This window comes from Nilaparvata lugens, chromosome 10 (genome assembly GCF_014356525.2).
Source record: "Nilaparvata lugens isolate BPH chromosome 10, ASM1435652v1, whole genome shotgun sequence".
NCBI classification, from domain to species: Eukaryota; Metazoa; Arthropoda; class Insecta; order Hemiptera; family Delphacidae; genus Nilaparvata; species Nilaparvata lugens.
This window is the reverse complement of record NC_052513.1, coordinates 29619525-29638553: the sequence shown is the minus strand read 5'-3', so window position 1 is coordinate 29638553 and position 19029 is coordinate 29619525. Positions and strand designations below refer to the sequence as shown.

The following is a 19029-nucleotide window of genomic DNA, read 5'->3' as shown; positions in this document are numbered from 1 at the left end:
TAGACTATACAAAAAACAATACTTTATTACACAAAGATACAACAAATAAACGCAGAGTTGGCTAGATACGGAAATACAACAGTAATGCTTCAAAAGTAATCATTTCATGAGACATTAACAGACCTGGCTTTTAGGCAAAGTCTTGCTAAAAGACCTGACAGCTGAAGAAGGGAATTGACACCTTCAACAATTTTCAAGTGAGTCAATCCAATTTCCTGCAAATATTAATGAAAAAATGTATGAAAAACAAAGAAAATTGAATCAAACAATAAAATAATTCACTGTCTAAAGAATAAAAAAACTCTCACACATTGAAAGTGAAAGAACCTTGAGGGATGAGAATGTGTGCACACAGTGAGCCGTTTGGTGGACCGAGTTCTGCGTTCCTGGAAACGTTGATAATTATTGAATAAGTTGGAGAGAGACGCTTATCATAATATGACATTTATACTGAAGCTGCGGATACTGGCTCTCAGTATGATAGTATTTTCAATCTACTTTCAATTTGGAGAAATTCAACTAGAGCATTTGTATTTTACCGCCACCATTTTGTTCATATGAAGAACGTGGAACTCTATGTGTGCAATACCCCGAGGACCCTATCAGACCTATATGGTGATAAACTTGGCAAAATAGGAATATTGATCGACTAGCACATAAACCAATGCATATGAGAGAAACCCTAATACAAAATACAAAAATCAACTTTATTCATGAACATTCATCAATAATTTGGATTTGTAATTTATAATTTGGATTAATTTGATGTTATTTATGAGTTGTTTGAAGAAAATGAGTGTCAAGATTGAACATAGCTTCAAATACTTCTTTCTTCGCCAGATAGAGATATATTAATTGCGAAGCTAGCCACAGATATATGTGCAATCGCTCGAATATCATGATGGGAACAATTATCACAAAATATGCGGGCCTAATCAATCCCACCGTAAACAAAGCCATAGTGCATTCTGGTGACGTCAGCACAGGTAGGGCTCCTAAACCAATAAAAACATTAGCTGATATAGATAAGCTGTAATCAACAAATTTTTAATGGTGAAGGAGCCCTACCTGTGCTGACGTCACACGAATGCACTACGGCTTTGTTTATGGAGGTAGAGGCCTAATGCGGCCTTAAGATAATCAATCAGTTATGCTACAATCAGCAATATTATGTGCTTGTATTTGAACTGAAACTGCTGCAGGAGCAGTTTTCTAAATTTTATTCCAACGACGACAAATCAGTCTGCAATTTCAAATGATAATTTCAATGATGACTGAAAAAGGGGAATAGAAAATAAACTAATATGAAACAGAGTAGATGAAAGTATGTCTTGAATAAAATTAAAAATACCAATACTATTACCTGAATAAATTCTAGTTTCAAGGGTTCAGAAACGTCCAATCCTTTGCATACTCTGAATATGTTACCAATAATGTCTTCAGGGGCATAGCCAAGTTTCCACAAGCCGGCAATAATCTGCAATTACAATAGATAAATGAATAGTTATTGAAATGAGGTCAAATCAAAAATAGTTTATTCCACCAATATTTTTTATTTTGTCAAGATTTTGATTTAACTCAGAAACTTCATAGTATTTGAAAATGTATTTTTATTTTCATTGTGTGATTTCATCGTATACAATTTGTAGGTAGAGAATTTAATTTTTATTTTTTTGCAAAGCAAAAATTATTTGATTTAAAGAATTTCATAAGATATGCAATCAAGTCCCTTATCTGAGTCCCTTATCTATGTTATATATGGAGATGAAATTTCAATGATTTTATACATTATATTTCTCACTTTAAAAAACAAAATATTTTCTTATCTTTTAATCGCAAAATAAACTTTATTGAACGGTATTATAGTAGAGATCCACAAAAAAAGATTTTATTCTATGGAGGTTATCCTAGAGATTTGAAAAACCTTTATAAGACAAATACCACCAGCTAAAAACCTCGGTGAGACAAACCTCGTTACCACAAATACCTTGATGAGACGATTTTTTCCTGGTCCCATAAGATTTACCTTACTAAGGTTTACTGCAGTTATTATATTATACAAGGATTACTATAAGTAATATTAAACAATGCTTTTTTTGAATGTCGCATACATGAGATCAACTTGAGTTGGGGAAATAAAAGAAGATAATCAAATAACCATTTGCTTGATGGGACTCGAACTCACGACCGTTCTGCTGCAATATCTACTCCTTATTCAACTGCATTACCGCTGTTTGCGAATGGATTATTCATGAGATTGTATACTATGAGCCACAGTAAGCTATTCTTATAAATAAATAGAATTTTGCAAGTTCACCGATTTTAAAATTAAATAATGTTGAGTACTCACTTTATAAGCAGAACTGATGTCTCCAGAAACGCATTGCATCAGCATTTTTTTAACGAGAAGTGGATGAGGTTCGTCGCAAACTTTGAATACATTTTTGCTATCCACATGACCGAAACCTGCAAACAAAAATCATTAATTATATTCATATATTATACAGAAAAAATGTAGGATGGCCCCAACTTATTAAAGGAAAAATTTAATTTACGTTGATCCAGGAGTAGAATATTTCCATTTCCACTAACAGTCCTACAACACAACATGAAACGGGGTTCTGTGATTATTTTAAACAATATCGGGGACCGAGCTTCGCTCTGGAGTAAAAAAAAAAATAAAAAATGTAAAAATAGAAAGAAAAAAAAATCTCAGTACCCTTTTTGAATTATTTAATCACAACATGTTTCACTTGAAAATGGCATCAATGTCCGAAAAGGATGGCATCAACATGTTTCACTTGAAAATGGCATCAATGTCCGAAACATGTTGTGATTAAATAATTCAAAAAGGGTACTGAGATTTTTATGTTTCTTTCTATTTTTATTACAAGTAGCCCTATACAGAAAAGAGAAAAATAAAAAAATGTATTACGAAAGAAGAAATTATAATAACATTAATTTATAGTTCATACAGAAATGTTCTATCTAATCACAGTAAATTGAGATTAATTCCCAGAGGAACTGCAAAAATTTCCCTTACAAAGGCCCGGTTACACAAAAGCCGGTTAAATGTTAATCCTGATTAATTTTATGTGAACCAAGTCAGAGAAGACCATTCCAAAAAGATGGATCTACTGGAATTAATCAGGATTGAAAATAACCAGGCTTTATTGCAACCGGCACTAAGTACCTGATTGAATGATTTCAAAAGTTCAACAGCTGAGTCATAATTTTGACACAGTCCCACACACATGAACTCGTTCACTCACTTCCATCATCAACATACGACGAAATAATTATTATCAGCTGTTTTTCCAAGGATGAATAATAATTATCCTTTTAATGTCCTTCAGTGAGTTTTCCCAGGGATGAGACCTAGAGCAATAGAATTTTTATATTATAAACCTAATGTCTGAATTTCGTGAGAATCGTTAGAACCGTTTTCGAGATCCGGTGAAATACAAACATATAAACAGATATTGCTCGTTTAATTGACCGAGCGAAGTGAGGTCTAAGATTCAAGTCGACGGTTTGGCATTTCTCTTAATGTTTGAATGTTTAAATGTTTATATGTTGCGCATTTACGGCGAAACGCGGTAATAGATTTTCATGAATTTGCCAGGTATGTTACTTTTTTAATTGCGCGTCGACGTATATACAAGGTTTTTGGAAATTTTGCATTTCAAGGATAATATAAAAGGAAGAAGGAGCCTCCTTCATACGCCAATATTAGAGTAAAAATCAGACTATAGAGTTATTCATCATAAATCAGCTGACAAGTGATTACACAGATGTGTGGAGAAGCCAGTCCATTGCTGTATTTTCATAAGGTCTATAGTTTCAATCAGGTACTTGTAGATGAGAATACTGCGTGAGGTCTACTGTTCACAGAGCTACTAGTAGTATAGGATTTATGATAACCAATTACAATAGAATGATTTCATTAAAATGCTATTTATTGAGAAATTTATCTTCCAAAATAGAAACTCTATTGAGGAATTGTTACTCATATATTTATGTTACATATATAAATATTTTTTTACTCGAGTTTTTTTTTGTAAGGCTATTTTGTATCATAGAGAAAAGTTAGCATACGATGATATGTCATGGTATAGGGCATTCCAAATTAATTCAAATGCTCCAATTTTCAGGCTGATTTTTGTTAACTCAAGTAGCCGATTGTTTTGGCCAGGTGAGAGTGTAAGAACGGCACAGTATGAGAGAGAACCAGCATCACATAGCTTCACGAATAAGTACTACTAGGTACTATAAGTACTATAAGTTCAACTTGAGTTAACAATGATGATTGGAGTTCAAACGCCCTATACCATGGGATATTTACTTATGCCACCCTATTTCTATGGTTGTATCCTCAGACAAATCTTATCAATTATATTTTATTTCGAAAAGTTTACCATTATGCTGGATCCTAAACAGTCATGTAAATATTATTACAAAATCCAAGGTTGTTTCAATTTTCACGAATGTGGCTAACCATGACTGTTATTGTAGATTCTAAGCTGATAGAGAAATAAGGTTTCAATTTGTGTTATATAGAATCACTTGTAGACTTTTATTAGCATTAATTTGAATTTGTTATACTCGGTAAATGAGATTGATAATCAAACGCTATTTAATGCTCTCTATAGTGAGATTCGGCTTATTAAGTCTGTGTAATAGGAGCTTATTTTTTCCACTTTTTCAATACCACCTCCTTCTCATCTTTTCCTTATTTTTCTTCAGAATTAGCTAATTAACATGAATTCGATTATTGTAATGGACAATAAAATGCAATATCATGTCTCACGCGGTTAGTTCAGGTCTCAAAAGCACATCATGAGACTCTTACTTTCAATATTACTAAGTGGAGTAAGGGAATTAATAACTGGTAATACCGTTTATTAGATGAATATTACTCTGCCTAATTAATTAAAATGAGAATTAGTATTTTCCAGTGATAACAAGGATGAGACAGGACCTCTTCCCAATAAAAATAATAATTATTGGTGCATACTTTCAATCAGACATGATCTAGTGCAAGCAGTGTAGGAAAAGTGGAGGCAACAACATGTCAGTAATGAGGTTTTGGTGAGAATAAATTCAAAGTAAGAGAACCTGTTCTCTTCATTTGCCAGTAGCATATTTTCGTCAGAGTTGTAGTACATAATAGAACGTTCGATAATCCTGATCAACCTATTACAGTCATGAACATGTCTGCTGCTACAACTTGACATGGATCTCAAAGGAGAAGAAGAGTCAACCCTCATTTCAAGCATTTTCTGGAGAGTACATCATTGCATGGAGTCAAATACATCGGCGATCCAAACCGACTTAATAGGTTTTATCATATCATTATTTAAAATTTACCAATGGAAGATTTCTCAATGGAAAGAAAACCCCATGTCAATTGAAGTCGCATATGATCCCCATCACATATCACCCTACCAAAGCCTGCTATAGCCGTTTGTGGTTCAGCAATCATGGCAAATGAAAGCTTTGAATATTTTATGAACAATTCTGAATATGGTGATGAAATATACAAAATAGCTGATATTGTATGCATGACTAGAGAAGAGTTTGATGAGATGTACAACGATAGGTCTGCTCAAGAAAATAATGTGAAGTTAGTGAATAGTAGTTGCCGTGCTACCAATTTCTCCTAAATCGGTTGGATAGCAAATTTTCACCTATTAACCTAAGGATAGTTATCGGCTCCAACGTAATAGATTCTTGATAAACTATGAATGGATCTATCGCCTATGAATGAGAAATCCAGTTTTCAGAGCAAACCAACTTATAATCTTCAAAAGAATTTTGGCAATACACTACACAAATACACAAAGAACAATATCTTACATGCTTAAGCATCTAAAGTCGTTACGAGCTAAATACTTATCCAGTTTATATAGTTGAAAACAATGGCTATAGGCTTGTATACACACAAATCAAAATACACAAACTTAGAACACCATAAAACTGTTCAAAACTCAATTTAAAACATTAATAATTCACTTAAACAGAAAAATATTCAGAGAGCACAAATTACAACACACATAGCCAGCCATATTTTTAGAGAGAAAGAAGCCAAGCTACAAGTCAGGACAAAAACCACATCTCAAAATCAGTGTCGATGTCACGGACACGTCACCAAAAAAATTTATAAATTACAAGTTTAGAATTCACATTTTATATTTGTTCTCAATAAAACTTTATTTTGAAACTGTTATTTTAAATTTTATATATCATCTATATTATCTGTTAATTCTGTTAACTCTGTTTGCAGAGTTTGTTTTTTCAGTGATACCCATGAATATGCAACACAATCATTTACAATAAATTCACAGTCAAAAAGTTGTCCGTCGATGACTCTGATATTTACTATAAAGTTTTATAGATCTCGAATTGAAGATTCGATTCCAATCGAGAAAAAATGTAATATTACATAGTGGAGAAAGTTTCCTTATATCGGATTCAAGCCTTGAAAACGTATTCCTAGATATGTCACCAAATAAGAATTTTATCTGGTTTTTTATTCATTCTGCTTCCCAACTTTCACCTTCAGAGGAAGGTGTGTATGTCTTGCAACATTCTTCCACCATCACAAACATACAAAATCAATGCGGTGAGAAATTTTTTCGTGAAGATTTACGAATATTTTTGATTTAGGGTTTGGACTCAACTACACGTATGAATCAGACACGGATTCAATTCACGGGTTTCCTACACTCAAAGTGGATGGTTACATGGAAGAAATAATGAAATATCCACGTATGTTGGAGTACTCAGAAGTGTATTCAACTACACGTATGAATCAGACATGGATTCATTCACGGGTTTCCTACACTCAAAGTGGATGGTTACATGGAAGAAATAATGAAATATCCACGTATGTTGGAGTACTCAGAAGTGTACTATCATACTCTTGACAGACATGATGTATGTGCTGATTGTCCATTTCTTGGAAGGAACAGTAATCCCATGTTCACAATGCACAGTCCTTGGGTTGTTCCAAGTCCTTTCATGAGATGGCACCTCCTTGAGGAGTAAAAAGGTTTTCGAATACACCTCGACCCTGAAGTGATCATCGAATATCCTACAGATTTACTGTACAAAGATCCCTCTGCCAGCCAATGCTAAAATACAACTGGAAAAACATTAGACTTCTTCCAGTATTACACGCGTCGAAATTGTCTAACTGAATGCTACACCAAAAAGGCATTGGCAGAATGTGGTTGTGTTTTGTTTCTCATGCCACATAATGAGTCAACATACATATGCAAACAATTCATGTGCGTTAAATGTTGCATTGAAGAATCATTATGAAATTATTGACTAAGACTCTGTGAATTCATGTGGCTGTTTGCCATCTTGTAATTCTATCGAATACAAGGTGATATCCATTGAATCATTCTTGGATATCGAATTGTCCGGTATTATAGAGATAGTATTTAGAGACGATTTTTTCCATCCAAAAATTCGTACCTTCTCTTACAACAACAATGATATGATCTATTCCACGGTTGTTTACTTGGACGTAGTTTTAGAAGTAATTATGTTGACTGTAGCCGAAATATTCTACTATACTATTTTGTATATTATTGACTATTTGAAACCCAAAATAATTCACTGTAAGAATTAATAATGTTATGAATACAACTTCAATAAAATATTTCAATGTAATGATGTACTTTTTATTGAAAAAAATCTTCAACCATAATAAAACTCTGAAAAAATAATTGTTCATCAATTGAAACCATTTGTTTCACAAATCTATGTGGTATCATTTCACAAATCGTATCGATAATTTTTCATTCTGATAAGTTTCCAAATGAACTAGATTCTAAACAGTCATGGATCAATTTGTTTCCAAAGCTAAGATTATTCCAATTTGTCTATTATAGTAGATGAAAGTGAGCCAAGATACATTATCGATTTGTATTATGTAAACTGAGATAAGTCATAAAATTTTATTCACATATTATTCAATAAATCTTTTAATTGTTCTTTCAAATGATATCTCATTTTTCTATTCCAGAACATTGCAGTTATTTACGTAGCTTCAACCCTTCATTCTCTGGTTCTCTGCCACTAGTATTATGTTTTAAATTGTCCTAATTATGGTTTAAATTCAGGATATTAGAATAAGCTATTTGTGGTTTCCGGTCCAGTTGATGATTTACAATAATTACTTATTCTCCTCCTACCTTGTCTCCCTCTTCCTCTCCTTCTATTTTGTCATCACACACTCCTAATTCTTCTCGTCCACATCCTATAATCTCCTCATTGTTCTTCAGATATCACTTATTAACATGAATTTGATTATTATAACACGCATTGTCATGTCCTACGTAGTTAATTCTGGTTCCATGAAAAAGTACTCTCAATAGAGTCAAGTTATTTAATCTATTACTAAGTGAAGTGTGGAAATTAGACAGATAACATTGTTTATTGGATTAATATTACTTTGCCTTAATAACGGAATTAGACATTGGATGAGGATTAATAACTGGCCATACTATTTTGATCAATAATAGATCAAACATTTATTTCTTATTTTTAGAACTCGTGGCTGGAGCTCAAGGCTTCTTTTTCCAGTCACGCCAATAACTATTGTATTTTTAATGATTATTTTCATTTGTAAAAATATTTCTTGTATTTAGCAATAAATTCATTATTCATAATATTACATTGCCTGAATTATTGGAATTAGAAATGAGTATTTTCATTGATACAAAATAATTTGGGACAAGGCTTTTATGATGCGAATCCCAATAGAAAAAATTGCGTGTAAAACTGTCATGATATTTTTAGTAGAACAGAAAGATTACAAAAGTCATAAGTATTCACTAGAATCAAATTCAGAGTGACCCTGTTCTACACATTCGTCAGTGGTCTCACGTAGTTTTACAACATTATAGTATTATAGTCAGTGTTCTAGTAAGATTCAGATCATCGTATGCCTAACAGTCATGGAAGTGTCCGTTCTCAAAACCTCAAATAGAAGGCGAACAGGAGAATACATAAAATAAATCTGAATAATTCAAAACATGATGATGAAATATACAAAATAGCAAACATTTTAGGCATGACTAGAGGATCATTCAATAAAATTTACAATACGAGTTCTAATCAAAATAATATGTATAGAAGTGGGAGAAGAGATTCACTATAGCCGATTCAATTCTTAAAACGTTTTCCTTGATAGGACACAGAAAAGAAATGTACTAGATGGCGAAAACGATTTGAAAATCTGTTTTCAGACTTACAAGTAGTATAAGTCACGTTCAGGGGGATTATACAATATTATATGAATGATGATGATTTGCTGTACAAGCTTCTCTTCGCAAAACAATGCTCCATACAACATGAAAACCATTGGACTACTTCCAATATTACACACATCAGAATTGTTTAATAGAGTGCTCCACAATAAACGCATTGAGAGTGTGGTTGTATTCTATTTTTTAACAATGAATCAATACAAATATGTTCAGATGATAACAGCTCCTGCGCTTTCAATATTGATTTGAAGATTCATTACGACAAAAGTGATAAGAACTCTGAGAATTGTTGTGACTGTTTGCAAACTTGTAACTACACTGATTTCAAGTTGATATGGATTGAACCTTAAGGTGAATCCTATTTCCGCAATTATTTTATATTCATTGTATTCAGAGATGATTTTTTCCATCCAAAACTTCGAGCCCACAATTTCAACAACTATATGATGATTGATTCCACCGTTGTATACTTGGACGTGTTTTTAGGTGTTTGTTGACTATAGCCGAAATATTCTACTGTACTATTTTGTATCTTATTGATTGCGTGAAAAGCAAGTTAATACAATGTAGGAACTAATAATGTCATGAGAGCAACTCTAATAAAATATTCCTATGAAATACAGTATCTTTTATATAAAAAGTTATAAAATACAATACTAACTTTTGATTGAAGTTCTTGTGCAAAATGAAGATTCAGAACTTCTGCGAAGTACGAGTTACTCAAACTGAAACTTGGGCAACATTGCATGGCAGATGTCATTTACTCTCATCGTATTTTCATGCGGTTGACTATAGTCTATAGTGGAGAAGTTTTAATATTAAACGATTCCCGGTGATGGAGTGAGCGACTGCCCGCCGGCTGACTGTGTAATTTCGTTGCCCGGTTCGCTGCCTAGTCTAATATTGACCCAAGGTATATATTGTAAATAAAAACATTGAAATTTCATCTTTTCACTGGTATGAATATTGTTCAATTTGGATTAGCACTTTGGTAACTGATGAATTATGATTTTTTAAAATTGGTCCATCATTTTTTGTAATAACCCTATATGATTCGTTGACAACTAATGATAAATTAAGCTTTCTATACTCTAACTGAATGATAACTTGAGCTTCCTATACTATAATGGGATGATAACTTACATTTTCTTTGACGCAAACGTCGAGTACTTTGCTGAGTAGCTGAGCATCGGTGAGCTTGGTGTATCTGAGCATGGCACAGCGCGACTGGATCGGTTCGATGATTTTCTCACTGTTATTGCAGGCCAGTGCGAATCGCGTCGTGTTGCTGTAGATCTCCATGGTCCGCCTTAAGGCTTGCTGGGCGCCATCGGTCATACTAAAAAATATTGAATTATATAATTATTTTTGTAGTGTGAAGCCACAAATTCTGAGCATTTCTCATGTGGCATACAACATGCCATTTTAAGAACGGAGTCTTGAGTCCTGAATAATATGGTCCCTTTTCAAGAAGTCAGTCTATGAATAGGGAACTGGAACAATCCTGCATTTTTATTTTCAGTTTATAAATGGAAATTTGAAATAGCTTGAGCATGTAAGTATAAAATGAGGTTATGTTAGTTCAACTATGAGAATTCTTTTTGGGTGTCTGCACATGGAGACCGGTCAGGCGTTCCAAGTTCCAGCGGAATTTAGAGGATATATCCTCCGAAGACCGTTGACAGCTCTCTTATATGCATATACCCTACATAATGAGCTACCAAAATATTGCATCTCAATTATGTCAATAAATAACAATCATTTCAATTTCCTAAAATGTTCATCTTTATATTTATAAATTCTCAATTAATCTAAAAATATCTTCAAGCCGAATTTCCTCATATGAGTGCAGGTGTCCGGTTCCGTGAACAAAATATCCTACCCTTCAATTTTAATGGAACTATACCCACTCAGCCCGGCCGTGCGTGTGTGAATAGTTCCATCAGAACTAATCGGAATTATATTTTCACTGAAGTGGACACATAGGCCCTATTAAAGTTATGTGGGAATCCAGGCTTTAGTCTTACATCTCACCTGAGAAACTTCGGAGTAAAGTTGAATAATATAAAGTATTATATTGAATGTGGGAATTTAGCTTAAGAGTGTCTTACCTATCACCAGAGAAATAATTGAATAATATGATGTTACCTGTCAGCTTCATCGAGCACAACAATCTTATGGCGGCCGGCAGGCAGTGTCACTTTCTGCTGAGCAAACATTTTAATTTTGTTTCTGACGGTGTCGATACCTCGCTCGTTGGATGCATTCAACTCGAGAACGGCCTCTTTCATTGAGGGACCGAGCAGTGCTCGAGCTAGACATAAAATCGTCGTCGTTTTGCCAACGCCAGGTGGACCCTGAAATAACAAACAAACCTTGAAACGACTCGATTTGGACAAAAAGACTCGAAGATGACACGTACAGAAATTGACTAGTATAATGAGAAGACGGTCACACTATTATCAGCAATGCCTGATGCTTATATTGCATGACGGTGACGGATGCTTTATAACCTACAATAAATGGTTGAAATCTTCGCCGTCAGCAAATCGCAGTGGTGTGCACAAGACTAAACCATAATGACTTGAGTTTGTTGGAAGAGGTATCCACCAATGGTACCCAGATTGCGAGACAAGTATTTTATTTTGATAATAGACTTAGAAAATATTTTTTTTTTGACAAATCAGGAACCATTTAAAACATCTTTACTTTTTCCATGCTCAAACAGACGCCTGAGTTACAGGAGTGACTGTTTTGAACACTGTGAACAACAGTAGGGTAGTTAGATTAACCGTATTCACACAAAACAATTTTGCCATACCAGACGGTAGCCATACCATGATGTCTTTAGAGTGACCGTTTTCACATTTACGATTGTCGGACGGCATTTATTTTCACTATACCCAGAGTGTTCTCCGATTGGCGAATTCTCAACAACAGCTGATTCTCAGCCAATGGTCGATTTCATACTTACCGAAAGTCGCCAACACTCAGAACTATTCTCCAATTGGCCGTGTACACACTTGACGATTATCGGCCGACACTTAAAGTCCCATTGGTCTCTGACCAATCGGAGGACATTCTGGGTGTCGTGTCGTTACAAAATTAGTTTGACACAAAGCGTCCATTGAATAGATGGTATGAGATCCAATTAGGATCTTTCTTCTCATACAAGTCATATGCTTGATACTGTGAAGTGTAAAGGACTACGTAGTATACTACTACTTATATTATAGTGTTAAGTATACTGTAAAGAAATACTTGGATTAATAAGAAATAAAATGAAAAGCTTACAGCAATGATAATGTTGGGTGTGTTGCCATTTCTTGAGAATACTTCCAGTCTTGATACAGTATCCTCATTCCCGACAATATCCTGGAAGGTTTGAGGTCTGTATTTTTCGATCCTACAAATGTTCAAAACATTAAATAATGACCAATAACCTTCTAAAAAAACATAGATTATTAATAACCGTACATAAAACTAAATTTTTCTATTTATAATCTAAAATAAAACATTAATACTTTATGTTGCAGTTACAAGCCATTTTATGAGGTGTAAGACTGCAATAAATTTAATAAAAGTTTGTTAATAATGGAATAGACGATGAAAAAGGAACGAAGCCCTTCTTTGATTTGAATGGCTATGAAATAATTCAATAAGTTTTATTATTTTACTACGTAAACTTCCATACATAAATAAAATTTCAAGTTTAGAGGTTAGAATCTACTTACCATGGAAGATGAGACTTAGTGTTTTTAGGCTTTGTTTTTTGACTTGTTGATGTTGACGAAGACGGACATTCAATAACTTCGCAATCCATGGATTCCATGATAAGTTGAATATAATTCACAATTAGTAAAGTAGTACAACACAGTAGAGTAAATGAAATAGATGAGATGATGAACAAGTGCAAAACAGAAAACAACCTTTCCTGTTTGCCCACTTTGAGGTTTGCGCCAATCCCGCCAAAAGATGAAGATGGACGAATATCGAGTATCGAAAGTGAAGGTGCGTTCACCTTGGACAAGTTCACTTGAATTCCAAGTTTTTTGAGATCGATGCTATTCATATCGATATTACAGTTTGATAAGCGATATAATTTTATCGAGTATCGAACATTTTTCAATGGCCGCCGGCTCGAGTTTGCAAGTAGTGTATTTTTGGGGCTAACGGTTTGTCCAATAAATTTAATTTTTTATACATTGAATAATTCAAATTAATTTTCAACAGTCTCTAAAGAAAGACAACTTTCAACTCAATATATAATCTAATAATAATTTTTTAAAATCGGTCCTTAGTATTTCAACGGTCTTTTAATACACAGAAAAGTTTTTAAAATGTCTCAAACTCAAACTCGCAATGCAATCACGCTGAAAGGGTCTGCTCAGCTAGTTACTGAATATTTGAGTAAGTAATTTCATATCACTTATTACCAGAATTTTATGCATAAATCAAACCTTCAACTTTTCTCAACAGTCAGTTGAAATTTTTTAAGTAGAGCCAACAACATTTGAAATAGGTATGGCCTACAGATACCGGTACGTTGCAAACTCATTTTTACGTAGCTTGTTAACATTTGACTTGAATAATTTACTGCATACAATAAAATATTATATACAGAACTAGACTATTCAATAGTTTCATACTACTTGATAACTTTTTAGTTACGGTATGAATATTTTGTGATGTAAGTATGACTTGATAGGAAAACTTGTTTTATAAACAATTCATCTAATAGGTTATAGCCTACATGAATAGGTACTAGAAACGAAAAGTCCACCTTAGTCCTGCTAGTCGTATAATAATTACCGTACCTAGCATATTCGTCTCACGCTTCTTTTTTTTGTCTTTACAATAGCCTAATCCCTAATGGGCTTTTTATTGGAAAAATATCCTGGTGTTTTTAAATATTCAACTTCATTATTGACTCAACAGGTTGACTGCTGAACTATTAGAATTATAGACATTCAATTAATTTTGCAGATTTTGGAATCAACAGTATTTTATACCAAAGAGGAATTTATCCGGCAGAAAACTTTCGCCAAGAACAACACTTTGGGCTACAAATCTACGTTTCTACTGATGATAAGATAAATTCTTTCCTGGATTCAGTTCTTGGCCAAATAAAAGGTACCTATAATAGTGCACTTTTGTAGATAGTTACAGTTGTAAAGTAATTTTATAGATTCTGCACCAATCACCAAGTTTTAACTTTATTGACAATTCATTTGAAAATTGATAAGGAATCTCATACTTCAAGAATTTGGTGGGTTATCTTGTCACTTTACTGTTGGTTAGATCAAGACTAGATCTAGCTTATTTGAAATTATTTCTCATTACTAACAATAATTATTTACAATTCGCCTATTTCCATTTTAAAATTGTTCTCAATTTTCATTAATATAACTTATTTCAAATATATTTCTGGAATACTGTCTCATGAATTATAATCTACCAACATCACAGACTAAAGCTATTTTTACTATGGTCTTGCTGAGCTTTTTTTTCCTCTTTCAACCAAATCCAACCGTCCAGTGATTTGCGTTACTGTTTTTTTTTCATGTTAATAATATTTATACCCCATTAATTTCTATAATTAATTATTACTCATGTCACCTAACCATTATCATAGAGAAATAATAGCGTGAGTAGATATCCCATGGTATAGGATGTTTATGTCGCAACTTTTGTTGTTATCCCAAGCCGATAGTTAACGTAGTTCTTTCCCGTGAAGCTGTGTGACGCTCGTAGTGTCTCATACTGTGCCGTTCATACACTCTCACCCCAACAAAACAGTAAAAATCGACAGTAATCGGCTTGGGATAACAGTAAAAGTTGCGTCATAAACGCCCTACACCATGGGATATCTACTTACGCTATTGTTTCTCTAAGCCATTATCTATCAAATCCAATACAACCAATGTTATATTAGCTTATTTGAGCCAAAATTTAAGTTATATTCTTTTGCTATTCCAGAATGGCTGGCCGCACAGAAAATCAAGAAAATGTCAATGGTGATCAGTAACGTTCAAACTAAAGAGGTGCTGGAAAGGTGGGACTTCAATCTGCAATATGAAAAGCCGGAAAACACATCTACCGTCTCAGTCGACGGCAAGGAGGAAATCTACGGCAAGAAGGAGATCAAAGTAATTCAGAGTGAAATAAGAAGCGTTCTCTTACAAATCTGCTCAACTGTCAGTGTACTTCCGCTCCTCGATTGTCCTTGTGAGTATTTTTGGTAACTTTTCTTCCAAATAATAATAATTCAGGATAATACTGACCAAAGATCGATTCAGAAACAACTCATCATGTTATTTCGACTCGTAAATTTTAAAGTGTTGATTTTGGGATTTTGTTACAATATCTCCTTATTGATATTTAGAACAGTCACTGTGTCCGTTATATTGGGATTATTTACATGGGTACCAAAACTAAAATTAGCAATGCTAAAGCCTACAGGTTTTATATTTGTCTTTCGAAAATGTACATTATTTTAATCTTTAATCAAAAATAAAAGTGAATGTTGGTATCACCTACACTCAGACGATTAGTATTGTAGGGGTAATCCAGTAAAACATGGTCTGTATTGCAATGTAACCTTTGTATTTTTTATGTAAGAATAAAGAATATTTGAATTTGAAATTTGACTTCTTGCACAATTGCTTGGACCAAAGTGCTACCATAAGAGAAAACACAGGACGTAAATTTAGAGTATTGATGAAGGAGCAACTCTTAAGCATTTGTGCATACTCAGTTGATGAATTTGAATCGTTACGAGATGAGTTGAGTTGCTCAGTATTATTATGTATAGATTTTATGTTTTTTGTTTTCAAAAATAATTTAAATAGGACTTGATTTGACTAAATTATCGACAGATCCAAATATCCCTTCCGTGAGTGGTATATTAGACTAATAATAATAATAATAATAGTGCTGAATCTAGTTTGAACTAAATAGGGATATGGATACAATACAAATCATAATTATTCTAGTTGAAAAAGTGAATGGAGGGTGAGGCAATCCCTTGGTTTCACAGAGTATAATTATTGCTTGGAGTTGAGTTGCCACAGTTCACTTCAAACTGGGAGTATTAGTTGAATGGAAGCATTGATTTAGCCACATTTATTTACTGGGAATCTCAACAGTTTAAAGAGTTTCTCACTAGAGATAAAATTAATACTGAAAAGGGGGTAAACAATTTGAACAAATGCAGCGATGCAGTCATGTTGTACCTTTTGAACTCACAAGGAGGTTGAAGAGAACAAAGCCCTTCGGGTTGGTGTAGAGCTTGTGAAGTGAAAGAAGTATATTAAATACAAGTGTAGTGAAAGAATTTATAGTTGTGAAATTATAGATTAGAACTGTAGGCTTCACTGGAAGACTTTAGCAATAAAAATTAACATTTTAGGATGAAAAATAAGAGAACAAAATAAATGATTAGTCCTAGTGACTAGTTTTAATAGAAATAATAGAAAATACAAAAAATGTTGTATTTTCAATGGCTTTCACTGTGTTTCTATAAAGTATGTTCCTATTGTATATCTATATGGGAAAAATAATTAGAATTTGACAATGGAATTCAACTCGGTACATCATTACAGACATCTTACTATGGGTAGAAAAAATGTGTTGGCAAAGGTAGTAGTTGTGAGAGTCCAAAATAATGCATTTAGTCGAGGATACACGTCAAAACATAGTGGAGCGTCCAAGGTAGATTGAATTCCCGCTACAAGCTCAGTTATTATTTCCTAATTTATATGGCTGAAAGAATAGTGGAGCGGCAAAGGTAGAGTGAAGCGGAGATTGAAGCTTGTGCGTCACTCTTCACTCGCCCTTCCTCTATGTTTTCACCGTAATCTTATTCAGAGGATGTCAACTTTTTCAAATACACAATTAGATTAGGTCTCATTATCATCCAAGTCCTACTGACACAAGTATTACTGTAGGATAAGAATTGTAAATTTTACAAATCATGATCAAATCACTTTCTTACTGGTTACCAAATAGCTTTCAAATTCATAAATTATGTAGATGTAGGCAGTAGGCTTACCTAATTTCTTGTAGTCGTCACCCTCCATAAAAATTTAATATAATTCAATCACAGAGAAAACACTTATAATACATTCTTAATATAATCTAAAATACAAACTTAATAATACATTCCTATTTTTATTCTAAGACATAATGTTTCAAATTTGAATTGTTTGCAATTTTGTGTATTTGACAGGTGCCTTCGATCTACTCATCTATACACCGCAGGACTGCGAAGTTCCTGAAATGTGGGACGAGACCGAACCCTGCTTCATCGCCAACTCACAGGAGATTCAACTGCGCACCTTCTCCACAACTTTCCACAAAATGAACACAATCGTCAGCTATAAGGCCGAGTGAAACCACTAACATTGATTCAAATTTTGAAATAATTGAAAAATAAACTACCCAAAAGTTGATGGTTGGGTTTCGATAAAGAAAGAGTTGAAGATTATATTCGAATCGAAAATATTGAAAACGAAAACTTTGGACTTTGAAATCAAGCACGATTAGCAATTGTTCTAAACTTATTTTAGTTCGATTTTTAATAGAATGCATGACTACTGCTCAAGACAATCCTCTGTATTTTGAAAAACGGGCCATTTATACACCCTAGGCTCCAATTAGTTATATAATTGTTTGCCTCCTTCTTCCTCCAAAATACATGAAATAAGCCAGGATTTTGTTCTAATGCATGATAATCTTTTTCGAAAAAGGCTGGAACGTTTTAACTCAGGCTATAATTAGTTTTATAATTGAGTTCCTTGTTCTCCAGAAAAATATTTAGTACAAATAACGGTTAGAATACGTCCCGAAATAATTATTGTTTGTAATTTTAAGAGTGAATGTTCGTCAATGTTGAAACTTAGTAGCCTACTTGTTATTTAATCTAATAGGAATTCGGTAACAATATACAATAGAGAAATAATAGCTGCTATTCGTATCTAATATATCCCAGATTGATCACAGAAATTAGGTAGTACCATTTCAATTCAGGTTTATTATTTAAAAATTATTTATGAATCCATTTTCTAATTTATTTAAATTCTGTTGAAATAGCATTATAAAATATCTCGATTTTTTCAATTTATTAATAATAAATAGAAGTTATATTATTGAGTTTTTATGGTATCTTTCGCAGCATATTATTAGTATCACACCTAATACCTACCTCAAAAAATATGGTTCCCCTTAAAATTATTGTGGTTTAATGTTAGTTGTTCTTAATTTATAATTCAGTGTCTACTTTTTGTATAATGCTTCTCTCAAAAAACATTTTCAATCCAATTGGATACACTTTTCCAAATTACAGTATTACCGTTCTCATGAATTATATCTGTAAATCCGTGTATTTTTATCATAAACTGTTCTGTGTCTTGCATCGTTTTGACAACATAATTGGTATATAACACTACTTTAAAAATCGTATTTTTTAGACATTTACACAAAAGTATTTTTTTAATAAACTTGTTCGCAAAAAACACGTATTTTTACTTTCCTTGCCCTATTACTATAGGTAAGGAAAGCATTGCTTTCCGAAAAAAATTAAGGTACACCAATTTCTATACGTTTCAAGGACCCCTGAGTCCAAAAAAGTGGTTTTTGGGTATTGGTCTGTATGTTTGTGTGTGTGTATGAGTGTATGTGTACACGATATCTCATCTCCCAATTAACGGAATGACTTGAAATTTGGAACTTAAGGTCCTTACAA

The 19029-nt window shown here is 33.2% G+C and overlaps 2 protein-coding genes across 3 annotated transcripts; one reads left to right on the top strand and one right to left on the bottom strand.

Moving 5' to 3' along the window:
• On the bottom strand, positions 1-13264 carry LOC111056414 (replication factor C subunit 2). Its single transcript, XM_039437158.1, is given in 8 exon segments — positions 1-215; positions 1364-1477; positions 2351-2466; positions 4419-4425; positions 10347-10623; positions 11433-11641; positions 12579-12690; positions 13019-13264. Coding segments are annotated over 8 exon segments (1044 nt in total). The 5' UTR covers positions 13117-13264; the 3' UTR covers positions 1-104.
• A 134-nt stretch (positions 13265-13398) lies between these two features.
• Positions 13399-18799, top strand: LOC111056424 (mitotic spindle assembly checkpoint protein MAD2A). 2 transcript variants are annotated; one of them, XM_022343797.2, is made up of 5 exons: positions 13410-13694; positions 14271-14417; positions 15264-15512; positions 17515-17693; positions 17748-18799. In XM_022343797.2, exons 1-4 carry the CDS (start codon positions 13625-13627, stop codon positions 17676-17678), a joined length of 630 nt encoding a protein of 209 aa, XP_022199489.1. In that variant the 5' UTR covers positions 13410-13624; the 3' UTR covers positions 17679-17693; positions 17748-18799. The 2 variants fall into 2 exon arrangements, with proteins under 2 accessions (XP_022199482.1, XP_022199489.1); XM_022343790.2 differs by having other exon boundaries at positions 13399-13694; positions 17515-18799.
• Positions 18800-19029: the final 230 nt, after the last annotated feature.

What these genes read in the sequence shown, in the direction of transcription:
- LOC111056424 (XM_022343790.2), top strand. Translation starts at nt 13,625, where the DNA reads ATGTCTCAAACTCAAACTCGCAATGCAATCACGCTGAAAGGGTCTGCT. An exon ending in AGTTCTTGGCCAAATAAAAG is followed by an intron (nt 14,418 to 15,263) that starts GTACCTATAATA and finishes TTGCTATTCCAG; the next exon opens with AATGGCTGGCCGCACAGAAA. An exon ending in TCCGCTCCTCGATTGTCCTT is followed by an intron (nt 15,513 to 17,514) that starts GTGAGTATTTTT and finishes TGTATTTGACAG; the next exon opens with GTGCCTTCGATCTACTCATC.